This window comes from Sebastes umbrosus, chromosome 19, assembly GCF_015220745.1.
Source record: "Sebastes umbrosus isolate fSebUmb1 chromosome 19, fSebUmb1.pri, whole genome shotgun sequence".
Taxonomy (NCBI): Eukaryota; Metazoa; Chordata; class Actinopteri; order Perciformes; family Sebastidae; genus Sebastes; species Sebastes umbrosus.
Genome location: NC_051287.1, coordinates 16,358,592 through 16,371,757, shown reverse-complemented (window position 1 = coordinate 16,371,757; position 13,166 = coordinate 16,358,592). Strand labels below are relative to the sequence as shown.

Here is a 13,166-nt window from a genome sequence, read left to right as displayed (position 1 = left end):
TTTAATCGGGATTAATTGCAAATTATTTTTTTATCTGTTCAAAATGTACCTTAAAGGGAGATTTGTTAAGCCTTTAATACTCTTATCAACATGGGAGTGGACAAATATACTTGCTTTATGCAAATGTATATATATATATTTATTATTGGAAATAAATTAATAACACAAAGCAATGATAAATATTATCCAGAAACCCTCAAAGGTACTGCATTTAACATAAAAAAGGCTTAAATCCTAACATGGCAAACTCGAGCCCAACAACAGCTGTCAGTGTGTCAGTGTGCTGACTTGACTATGACTTGCCCCAAACTGCATGTGATTATCATAAAGTGGGCATGTGTGTAAAGGAGAGACTCGTGGGTACCCATAGAACCCATTTTCATTCACATATCTTGAGGTCAGAGATCAATTTAACCCCTTTGAAAATGGCCATGACAGTTTTTCCTCACCAAAAGTGTTATCTAGCCTCTTTTGCGACAAGCTAGTATGACATGGTTACCAGTGGATTCCTTTAGGTTTTCTAGTTTCATATGATGCCAGTATCTTCACTCAAGCTTTAAAACTGAGTCCGCTACAACCTAAAAAATAGCAAGTTGCGTTAATGTGTTAAAGAAATTAGTGGCGTTAAAACAAATTTGTGTTAACGTGTTATTATAGCGTTAACTTTGACAGCCCTAGAAAAATGTCATAATAAGCAAAAAACTGTGACACCAACTCCAAAGAAATGCATTCTGCAGAGAAACACTAAACCTTCAAAATTCAAGGCCAAACAGAGAAACGTTCCATGTTCATATTTGTATGTAAATTACATACGATTTCGCCGTTATCAGAGAAAAATGATGTGTCCATTTCCTACCAGTTTTTCCGATCTTGATTATTTATTATGACTCATCCATCATCAGTCAGAAAGTGGCGTTATTGCACTTGAATATTAAAAAACAATAAACTGTCCATGTTCACATTGTACTTTATTAAAAAAAAAAAACTTGAATGATCTAATCTTTAAATCTTTCTTTGTCCTTTTAAAGCGGAGTAATAGAAACAGTAATGTACTATGTGATTGGTTCTGCAGCCAGAGATCATAGATTAATTTCTCCATGGCTCTTTGGTAGATTAGCTCTTTAATTTGAAAACAGATATTCATTTTAATCCTCCCTCTTTGTCCTCTGTCTCTCTCCAGTCGTTGTGTACGGCTCAGAATGTGAACTGCAGAGATCTGGAGGGAAGACACTCCACTCCCCTTCACTTTGCTGCCGGCTACAACAGAGTGGCAGTGGTGGAGTACCTGCTGCACCACGGGGCCGACGTGCACGCCAAGGACAAAGGGTGGGTCTCTTAAGTTAGGGTTTAATTCGTAGCAAACATTTAAGCTCTGGTAGGCAGAATGGAGCAAATAGGATTAAAAAAAAGTTATGTTTATAAAACGGTCAATATATCCTGACTGTAGTGCATGAGACAGGTAATCTGAAAAAAATCATGTGCCTCTGTGTCCTCCGGTGCTCCTAATGCCATCTGCAAGATTTCACAGACCGGAGGAAAACAACCAATCAGAGCCGAGCTGGAGCCCTGCCGTCTCTGAGCAGCTGTCAATCACTTGCAGACTCCGACCAAACGGTCAAACTAGGCAGCGCTGATGAAATATGAATCAGTATTCTGTTACTGTAATGTCTATTTCTCACCTCAAATGTTTTCAGAAACATCTTGTAGTGTACTGTTTAGCTGTTAAATGAGAAACAGAACAGAATATTGAGTCATATTTAATCAGCATTTACAGACAGATTTTGGTTAACATAATTAATTGGAAAGGTATGGAAGGTAATAATTTCTGATAAAAATATAATTTTTAAAGAACACATTCTGTATTTTGTGTTTTCCCTCTACAGTGGACTGGTTCCGCTCCATAACGCCTGTTCGTACGGTCACTACGAGGTGGCAGAGCTGCTGGTCAGACACGGAGCCTCAGTCAACGTGGCCGACTTGTGGAAGTTCACGCCGCTCCACGAAGCCGCCGCCAAGGGCAAATACGAGATCTGCAAACTGCTGCTCAAGGTTAGACCAGCCCTTTCCTCCTTCTCCTAATGCCTAACTAACTTTCAGTGCCATAAGTGCATGTAAATTCATGTACATGGGCAACCTAAGTGCTGTCATCAGCTCTTTTATAAAACTCATCATCGCCATAAAAATCCAGACTAGTGCTGCATTTTTAAAAGCTGCATAAAGTGTACAGATTTCCTTTGGAATAACAGTCGTTGCGGCGCTTAAATGGGCCCATCAGGGCCCGTGAATTGGGCGAGTATTTCAGCCCCGTCGGGATAAACTCTGACCAATCAGACTAAAAGGCTGAAAATAACCGTTGTGTAATACCTGATTGTCACATCTCGTAGACTCCAAATGAGTCCTGTGAAATGTTGCAGCTTTACAGCTGAACAGGTTTCTGTTTTTCCTATCATAAACACCTCCAGACGAGGCTTCACCAGCGCAGTGTTGTTGCCATATGGGGCCGCATAAATTATTATTAGATCAACAACACACACAGGACGCACGCTGCAGACCAAACACACATCAGCTGCAGGGAAAAATGAGCTGCTTCAAGCTTTTTAAACTCCGGATCCCTTTACTGTCGTTGCACAGTGAGATTAAGTTTGTAGCAATCTTTTTAGACCAGATTTGTACAAGGACGAATGGAAAGGTAAAAGTTATTGCTCACGGTCAGTTAAATATTGCAATAAACAGTGTTTTGCATGAGCTGTCATGCGAGCAGCATATGAAACAAAGAAATCAGCAGTGAGTGAGGCGGTGCAACCAACTACAAGAACTTCTTCTGAGATTGACAAGGTCAGACTGACAAACTAGTAAAAAAGAAACGCAACAGTTCACGCTCAGCAGCAATCTATAATCATGCTGAAGCTAACTGCAATTGAGCAGCGCTGGTGGTGACAAAGTAAAAGTGCGATGATGCAGTGAGTGAGTGTGTTTATGGTGCAGTGGACTCGCTAGGATGACAGTTATGGTTGAGTGGAGTGGGCAGTGTTAAGGAAGGAGACATCTCTGGGGGTGTCTCAAAGTGAAATGGACTAAAACTTGTACCAGAAGAAAACATCAGATCTTTGCAGAGCGATGAGGAGACCGTAACGTTCCTCAAATTAACACACTTTTCCATTTCGTTTTCCGTCGTTTTCATTACGTCACGTCGTCGCGGCCTCTTCTTCTGCAGCGGTTTAACGGCTCCCGACTGGAGAATTTGTGTCACCGACTGTTTATCTTGATGCACCAACTCCTATTGCCTGCATAACAGTAGTGGATGAAAACGCACATTAATATGCATTTTTCTTTTGCCGGTGAAAACGCAGATGTAAAATCTATTATTTAACATTATTATTATCCACTATGTGTGTGAAAGCTCAAGTGAAATGCTGTTATCCATTGACCTGAATGCCCCGTAGGCAAACACATACTGATTCAAATTGGGTGAAGAAGGTTTTCTTTTTTCTTGAAACACATTGTTATTATGAGAGAGTTATTGGGAGAGTGCCACAGGGCAAGTCGTTTTTCACACTATTAACAGTTGATAGTTTTGGCACTGGACTAATACAGGTGGGTTGCAAAGAAAAACTTGAGTAAATGAGTAAGGACATAAAGCAGATGTAGACTCTTCCTTAAAGAGCGTGAGGGGTCACTGAATGGTTTGATGGTGAATTATATGCTGTGGCATTTGACAGTCACCAAATTGACCTTTGCAGAGACCGTGACAATATTTTTATAAGGAGCATTGAAGCTGTTCGGAAGACTCGTGGTGGTCCAACACCTTCCTGAGATAGTCTTTCTTTTTCTAGATCTGGGCACAAAAAGGATCGATTGCAGGTATTGTTTGACTGGAAAAGTTTCGACACTACTTGGTACTGCCTGGGTTGTTTCGGTCGATACCTTAAAGGTATCGAGTACTGATACCCAGCCCTAATCACTACATTATGGAAGAAAAGGCAGGACTTCAATCAAGGACTAAAGGAAAAGGGAAAAAGCACAAAAGCATAATAGGTTGGCTTTTGGTGAAGGAGCTCTGACCTGCAACAGTGAGATGCTCGTCGGTGCTCATAAAGACCGGCGTTACTGTATGTCAGGGCAGGGCTTCGGGAACACCAGCCACCTCAGCAGCTCTGTTTCTGTTCACCCAGCACAAGGCTCGTTTCGCTTAGTGGGAGTTTTATCACGAGTGATTGTTTATCCTCGTCTGGCGTAACCTCAGTGAAGGACTCAATGTCGGTGTGTGAGAGCCCGGTGTAGCCTCAATGCGCAGATATATATTCCAGTAAGTACTCTCAAAACAGCCCTGGAGTTCAGAGATACAGCAGCTCCCTCAGGCCACACTTTCACTGATCTGATGGTTGCAGTAAGAGGTCTGGAGGCAGAGGTTAGAAACACACACAGATGATCGATTCTCCAAGGTGGTGGGAGGTTTTTGGCATTTTTCCACTACTGGTTGGAAAATCCTCACACTGTACTAAAGCTTGCGATTGTGATGCTTGCGTACACATGGCAGTGCCCTCATTTCCCCTTTAACACACACACACACACAAGTGCACACAAGTAACCCAAATGTTCCCGCATTTCGGTGTTAATCTGCCACGGCCTCGGGATGCAACTGTTCTCTCGTTTGAATAAACTATTCCAGAGTTCAGCAGGAGGTTTTTCTTTTGTCTGCTCTGTTTGTTGTCAACTTCCTATTGTCCCCCTCTCCGTGTTGGATTTGTGCTCCGAATAAAACTCTTTGCTGCATTTGCTCCCAGTTGCTGTGATATTCTGGAGGGATCTTGTGAGATATACAAAACGCGTATTAGCATATTCTTTGTTAGGAAAGAAGTGCAGGAACATAATGAAATTCTCCTCAATTAAAGGTGAATCTGCCTTGTTAGCGCTCGGCATGAAACGTGTGAACTCGCATGACTTATATGATCAGCGTATGATCTATCGTTGTCTTGCAAGAGGCCGACTGTTCAGTTTTCAGTTCATGAAAGTTAATTGTAGTCTTTTTGGTCGCCTAAAAATGTCTTACTCAGCATTCAGTTGTACTTAGCTCCACCCTCTCGTGTCATTTCTGGTTGCAAAACCACAACCAAGATGGCAGCGGCCGAAAGAGGCTTCAAAACCATAGTACACCGACCACTGGGTGACACCACAATGACTACGTCCACTTCTTATATACAGTCTATGGTTCAGACATTACATTTTCCCCTTAAGATGGTCCCTTAACTTTGTATCCAGTGCCATCATCAGGTCAAACTTTCAATTTGTTCAATACTTTTATGACAAAATACCTGCAAAACTGATGACATTCCCATCAGCCTCATCTCTAATTTGGGTTTTAATGCTAATGAGCAAATGTTAGCACGCTAAACTAAGGTGGCAAACAACATGGTAAATGTTACACCCGCTTAAAGGACCCGTGTGTAGGATGTAGTGGATCTAATGGAGCGGTTGCAGATTGCAACCAACCAAATACCCCTCCGCTCACCCGTCCCTTTCCAAAGCGTGTTGGAGAACTATGGTGGCCTTCAGTGTAACGTTAAAAACACCAAATATCCTCTCCAGAGCCAGTGTTTGGTTTGTCCGTTCTGGGCTACTGTAGAAACATGGCTGAGCAACATGGCGGACTCTGTGGAAGAGGATCCGCTCCCTATGTAGATACAATCTGCTCATTCTAAGCTAACGAAAAACACAACAGTTCTTAATTTCTGCCAATAAATCCCCCTAAATCCTTCACACTGGTCCTTTAAAAATCTGCATGTCAGCATTGTCCTGTATATTAGCATGCTACCGTTAGCGCTGTGACTAAGTACAGCCTTATAGAGACGCTAGCATGGCTGTAGACTCTTAATCTTGTTTGTAAACACATCAGAAATGTGAAATGCATTACCTTTTATGAGCCAGATAATCATTCAGAGAGCTTACAGATTCCACAATTGTTCATTAAATCTTCTATGAACTGAATATCTGGCTGAATCCAATGAGGAAGAGTAACAAAACCGACTTGTATTTATATGTAAATGGACCCAATTATTACTTAAATGGGTCTCTATTCTAATTTTTCCTGGATAGCGAATAAATTACAGTGAGAATATGATTACAGCAGCAGTAAAAAAGATAATAGAAATGGAGAAGTAGGGCAGAAAAATCAGAACATGGATAGGTTCAAAAAAAACTTTTAAGAAGGGAATACAGCCGTGAGAGATGTATAACGGACAGTTTCAGGCCAGCAGTGGATACCCAGGGGAGTGGTCCTACAACATCACGTTTTAATGAGGGGATTTTCAAAAATTTACAATGAAATGACAAGTTAAACCGTAACCTAGGAGACGGTCGAACGATGAAAAAATGTCTGCTTTCCAGCCCGTCTCCAGGGCGTGTGGTGTTTTCCACATCACTGGCTGTCCCGTCCTCACCTCTCTCTACCTCCTTTTTCGTCTCTCCCTCTTTTCTTCTCTCCGCTGAATTGCCTTCATCCTCTCCTCACTCGTCACTTGTCATCGTCTAAGTGAAAACGCTTCCACTGGGGGTTCAAACGATGCAGGATTTTTGGGACTGATATATTTTAGAATCAAGTCAATGATAGCTACCGTTTTGTACCAACATTGACATTTTTGTCTTTCTGCATTTTCATAGCAAGCACTGTCTGCCATATTGATATTGTTAGTGTGCATTTACTCCATTTTTTGGCTTCCTCTCTCCAGCACGGCGCGGATCCCACCAAGAAGAACCGAGACGGGAACACGCCTCTGGACCTGGTGAAGGACGGGGACACCGACATCCAGGACCTGCTGAGAGGAGACGCCGCGTTGCTGGACGCCGCTAAGAAAGGCTGCCTGGCAAGGGTGCAGAAGTTATGTAGCCCCGACAACATCAACTGTCGGGATACACAGGGACGTAACTCAACACCTCTGCACCTTGCAGGTAATATGCACGTAGAATCACCAAACGTAAAAAAGCTGCACACACTCATCACAGGTCATTTTAATATGCAAGCACCCTCACTGGTTATGTAAAAACTCACTTTTTGCAGAGACATCAAAATGAAAGATAAAGCCCGAGGTTTTTAACTTACTGTTTGGCTGAAGTTTACAGGATTTAAGCGACTTTGGACATGGCGTATTTACTGGTGCCAATCACTCTGGCTACAGCTTCTCAGAACCTCCCGGGGTTTTGGCTCAGTGCAGTGCCAAGAACAAGGCAATAAACACAACCAGACAGCTAGAGTCTTGAGGGCAAAAACACCTTGTTCATAGACAGGCGGGCTGGGACAGCTTAGCAATTTATTAATGACTTTTGATAACACCATTTTTTTAATGCGTACGGTTTTAGCATGCAGATCCCTTTTTACTCAGGCGGCTGGTCTGAAACCACACTTCTTTTACTGGTGCGCTACAATAACTTTACGAGGACACTCAAAAGTTGATATCATCCTGGAGTATGAGCTCCTAAATGTCATCAACCAGACCAGTTTATGTATTTGTTGACATAGCAACAGTGCCATGTGGCTCTATGATGGGAATAACATCCATGAAAACTGTTGGAAGCTGTTTGGTTCTCTTTGAATCTTTAATAAGTTACATCCATGTTTGTTCAAGTAACACAGCTTTACATGGAGGTAGTTAATAATAGTAATCGATAAACTTTATTTATATATAACTTTTCACAGTGTTTTATAGTCAAAACAACAAAGAAAACAGGGAAACAGTACAAATTGCTAAAAGAAAGAAAAAAGGCAGAAGAATAGTAATACAATAAAAATGGCTTTTAATAAATAAATTGAATGTAGACAGTAAAAAAAGGCTGGTCAAATAAGAGGTGAAAAGCTGAAAAGGCCCCTGGTGATATAGCGTGTACAGCCAGGAGACCCCTGCCTCAGCATCTCAGGCTGTGTTGTGGCTCAAATGGGATCAACATGTCTAAAATATAACTGGGAGCCTGACTATGTGGTGCCTTCAAAGTTATTGGCAGGATCTTAAAATAAGTTCTAAAGGGCACAGGGAGCCAGTGAGAGGAGGCAACGATGAGAGCAAAGTTTTGCCTTTTTTTTTGTATTATTGTACCCCCGCGTCTGTCCGTCATTTCGCGTGTCACACTTTCTCTTTTGGAGCATAACTCGAAAACTATTGAAATTAGGAGCTTCAAATTTGGTATGATGGTTGACAGAGTGGTCTAATTGTGCCTTTTGGGGGGTTAGAAGTTCAGGGTGCCTAACATTTTTGAAATTTTCCCAAAAGGGCAAAACCTTTGGCCCTACTTTAGTAGGGGTCAGGCAGTGATCGGAGGGGTATGTGAGCCATTCTCACTTTTGCCTTGTTGTTAAGAGCTGGACAGCAGAGTTTTGGATAAGCTGGAGAAGGGCAACTAATTTATGGCGACATAACACTAGTAGCTATAGTGTGACTATAACAACTTTGGATCTCACGCTAACTTGATGAAATCCTGATAGCAGAGATGCTGCAGGTCTTCTTAGGTGCGCACGCACATACTCATGTATTTATTCAGCATCTGTAATCATGATCACATCGGCTTCAGAGATTACAAGAAAACACCACTCTGCATGAACACGGGACAAAAATGTCTTCAAACCTTACCTTAAAATTTCACAGCATGAAGGGTCAATATTTAGATTCATGCTTTCTATATTTTCTACACAAACTCTGACATGATGTGAAGATTACCTTCATGCACCACAAAGGGATTTTTCCGACAGCTTGTTTAAGGTTAAGGGTAAAGCACGGTATCTTAAAGTCTTAAATGAAATCACTCCCCAGTGGAAAAACGTATTAATATGACTTATGAATTGGACCGAGGTCATCAGGGTTGAAGGTAAAAGCCTCCGACTACTTTTCCTGCAGTGTTTCTCCATATAATCTTCTCCTGGTGGGCAAAGTGATTTGTCGTCCTCTGCGTTTTTTAGACTCCGTATTTATAGAGAGTTTCATGACCAGGCTAGCTTTTGTATGATGATAAAGAATATCTTAATTAGAAAATGTTTTGACTGGCACTTTTAAAGTTAGGAAACTGCTGAAAAACACTTTGAAGATTTTTTTTTCTTCATAGATCTGACCACGTAGACACACACGCCCACGCACCCTCTGCCTTGATCTACTCTCTTGTAAAAGGAAAAGATGATTATACGCTGTCACGCTGTAGGCCGACCTGTCTCTCCGTCTTTCCTCCTCTCTCATTACCTGACTACATTTTTGTTTCTCTTCTTGTTCCGTATTTATCTGCCTCGATCTCTCAACCACCGTCTGTCCCCCGCCACCACCGTTCTCCAGCCGGCTACAACAACTTGGAGGTAGCAGAGTATCTGTTGGAACATGGAGCCGATGTGAATGCACAGGACAAAGGAGGGCTGATACCTTTACACAATGCTGCTTCATACGGGGTAAGACACACACACGCACACACACACACACACACACACACACACACACACTCTTCACTCACACTGTACACGGGAGTTCAGTTCAAAGATGCTTATTCTTTTTGATATCTGTTCATATTTATTTTACAGTGCAACTCACATCCCATAAACGTATGAACTCCTCAACTCAGTGCCGACACAATCATTACTTGATGGAACTCCCAATTAATCAACAACAGTTTTGATAATTGAGTAATTGTTTATTAATTTCTAAAGCAATAAAATAGCCAACAATATTCACTAGTTCCTGCTGCTGAAATTAAGATTTGGTGCTTTTCTATAAAATTATTAAAAAAAAGAATATCTTTTTAGTTTTGAGACTATTTGTTTGACAAAACGAGCACTTTGACAACATCGCCTTGGGCTCTGGGCATTTGTGAGGGACATGTTGTACAATTTGTTTGAGACTAAATAATAAATAAAATAAAAAATTAATAATAAATAATAAAAAAATAAATTAAAAAAAGAATGAGAAATAGTATTATTATTATTATTATTATTAATGATAATAATAATAATAATAATTTAGTAAAGCACATTTCATAGAACACAATTCGCAAAGTACGTTTACAAGAATACAAATGAAAGGAGTAACAATATAACCATAAAACAGTAAAAAAAATAAAAAATAAAACAGCTGTTAGAAATGAAAAATTGCAAAAGTAGACAGCACAAAGTGAAACAAAGGCCGGTTTAAATAAGTGAGTTTTACGCTGTTTTTTTGAAGGCGTCAGTAGAGATCACTATACAATTGAATTGACTTTTTGGCTTCCTTTCCTTTCCATTTGTCTTGCTGTTCACTTTAACGCTGCCAATTCTGCCTCATTTGTCTTAAGGTGGCATTTATGAATTCATATTTGAGGCTTTAAATGCACATCGCACGTGGGGTGCGTACGACAATTTCTGACTCTTGTAGCTTACGACTACTTAGTGCTGATGGGGGGCTGAAAAACTGCAGCTTCCTGCTGTTCACAGCTCAGTTAACGCCTGCAGTTATTTCCCATTCAGTTTGTTATGTGGGACAGTAAGAAGCTCACTTATCTCCACCCTTTTTTCCCCCCACTTATTATTATTAACCTTATTGTTACACTCAGGCTCTCTGAAGATGAAGATGAAGCTTTTCCTTCATGTGGAGTCCTTGATTGTCTCTCAACCACATTTTACTTATAGCCGTCTGCTACTGAAAGAGTCATGAAACACATGTTTGGATGAAAAGTTGATGAGCTCTGCGTTTGGAGACTCACACACACACACACATACAGACACTTTAGCATCCCCCACTGGTGCTCAGAAACAAGCTACATCGTGTTTGACGCTAAGATAACAGTTGGCGACAGACGATGAGGGAGAAGAACAGGAAGAGAGGGAAAGGAAAGACCTGCGGGAAAAACAAGAATCATGATGGAGTTAATAATTCACACCGTTTCTGTTCCAGAGAATCCCACGTATTAAACATTTCTTTCTGATCACTATTTTTTTTATAGCACTCATTCAGCAGGCTTTGCTCTTGTGAAAGGCTTTTTATTGCTGTTGTCTCTTTTTCCTCCTCCCACCACCTCCTCTTCTTTCTGCTCTCATTTTTCTAATCTCTCTTCTCCGATTCTCTTTACATCTTTCCTCTTTCATCTTTCCGTCTTATTCTCTTTGTGTCCCGTCACCACATCGTCCTCCTTTTTTCCCTCTTCCTCACCTCTACCTCCTCTCCTCCCCGTCTAGCACGTGGACATAGCCGCCCTGCTGATCAAGTACAACACGTGCGTCAACGCCACGGACAAGTGGGCGTTCACTCCCCTCCACGAAGCGGCCCAGAAGGGGAGGACTCAGCTCTGTGCGCTGCTATTGGCCCACGGAGCCGATCCCACCATGAAGAACCAAGAGGGACAGACGCCGCTGGACTTGGCGACGGTACGAGAGTCTTTCTTTAGAAACGTTTCGCAATATTCATCCTCATTTCTTCACATTAGGAGTCTCATACCTGAGTCGGATCATTAGCTTCAACTGATGTTTGACTGGTTATGGTTAACTATTCAGAAAGAGGAGCACCATGAAGAGAGTTTGCGGCAATCTAGAAGGTGTAACAGGTAGCGGCCTTGCACCCTAATGAGGCTTCCTAATAAGCCTCCTAATAGGGTTTCTTTTTTGCCTGCAGGTACCATAGTTTTTGCAGTCTTCCCTAGAGAAAAACGAGATTCTGCTACAGATTAAAGACACAAAAAACATGCTGGTAGCTGTGTACTGTGTAAGAATAAACCATGTTATTTAACACAGTAGATGCAGTGAATACTGTACAGTCAAGTCATTTATAGACCAGTAAACTGAACCTCAACTAGGCAGTGTTTCGGGCATTCCCAAGAACAACCTGGATAATCCAACTGCTTCTTCATAGTGCATTAAACAAAAGAGCTGACAACAGACAATTTGATTCTAAATTGAAAATATTAGATGTGTTATTTTACAGTTGCAGGTTAGTTTTGGGATATATTTTCAAAGCAGAGGACATGCAACCACCATTCATTAAAGTGGATGTTAAGTGGGTGAGATGTTTTGTTGTTCTTGGCTGTTATTTCAAGGCATTGCACACACACACAAAAAAAAGATGCAAACACAAGCAACCTGGCAGCGAGACAATTCAATGTTTGAGAGAGAAAAAAAATAATTCTTTCACTTCCGAATGAAAAAGGTGAATTCATAAGAAACAAAACGCACCGTTACTCACATGCAGTTTTCGGCAAGTCATAGTCAAGTCAGCACACACAACAACATCTGTTGTTGCCTGTTGGGCTTGAGTTTATCATGTTATGATTTGATGATCTTTTTTATGCTAAATGCAATACCTGTGAGGGATTCTGGACAATATTTGTCATTATTTTGTGTTGTTAATTGATTTCCAATAATAAACATATACATACGTTTGAATAAAGCAAGCATATTTGCCCACTCTCATGTTGATATGAGTATTAAATACTTGACAAATCTCCCTTTATGGTACATTTTGAACAGATAAAAAAAATGTGCGATTAATTTGTGATTCATCTGTGATTAAATATTTTAATCCATTGGCAGCCCTAATTATATCATATTAAAATACAAGCAAACTGCTTTTTAAGTAGATAATCATACATCGAGTACATTAACATCTTGTCATTCTGTCTGTCTCTGTGTCTGTTGCAGGCTGACGACATCAGAGCATTGTTGATTGACGCCATGCCGCCAGATGCCCTGCCAAGCTGTTTAAAACCCCAGGCCACTGTGGTGAGTGTCCTCACACGTACATAGAAAGTAGCTAAAGACAGAAGGCTTTCAGCTGAAACATAATTAACTGCTAACATATGTGGAAACTAGAAAAAGGCTAAATCGATGAATATAATAATAACACATTACATGTGAGAGTTGAAGTGTCGGTTGAAGTTAAAGCTCTGAAATAGTTTGAATTGTTAGTTGAAGTGTAAACATTGAAAGGAGTTAAGGCGTCAGGTGAAGTGTTAGAGCTTCAAACAGCTGAAAGCATCCAAAAGTTTCAGTTTCAAGTTGAAGCCCTTTAGGTTGAAAGCAGTTGAACTGTCAAGTGAATAGTTACGAATGAAAGTTGAAATGACTGTTGGACTGCAAACAATGAAAGCAAGTGGTAGAGTTAAGGTAAAGTTGATGTAAGTGTATGCGCTGTAAAACGTTATAAAATGTCGCAACAGTTTAGCAATACAATTTGACTTAC

General features: G+C 40.8%; 1 protein-coding gene across 6 annotated transcripts in view; it reads left to right on the top strand.

The window, feature by feature from the left end:
* Positions 1 to 13,166, top strand: part of tnksa (tankyrase, TRF1-interacting ankyrin-related ADP-ribose polymerase a) — a 99,659-nt gene that overhangs the window by 75,985 nt on the left and 10,508 nt on the right. For all 6 annotated transcript variants that reach the window (XM_037753547.1, XM_037753546.1, XM_037753549.1 and 3 more), the window contains 6 exons: positions 1,181 to 1,326; positions 1,884 to 2,049; positions 6,726 to 6,945; positions 9,306 to 9,415; positions 11,171 to 11,359; positions 12,626 to 12,706. In XM_037753547.1, coding sequence (XP_037609475.1) covers positions 1,181 to 1,326; positions 1,884 to 2,049; positions 6,726 to 6,945; positions 9,306 to 9,415; positions 11,171 to 11,359; positions 12,626 to 12,706 — 912 coding nt within the window. The remainder of the gene's footprint in view (positions 1 to 1,180; positions 1,327 to 1,883; positions 2,050 to 6,725; positions 6,946 to 9,305; positions 9,416 to 11,170; positions 11,360 to 12,625; positions 12,707 to 13,166) is intronic.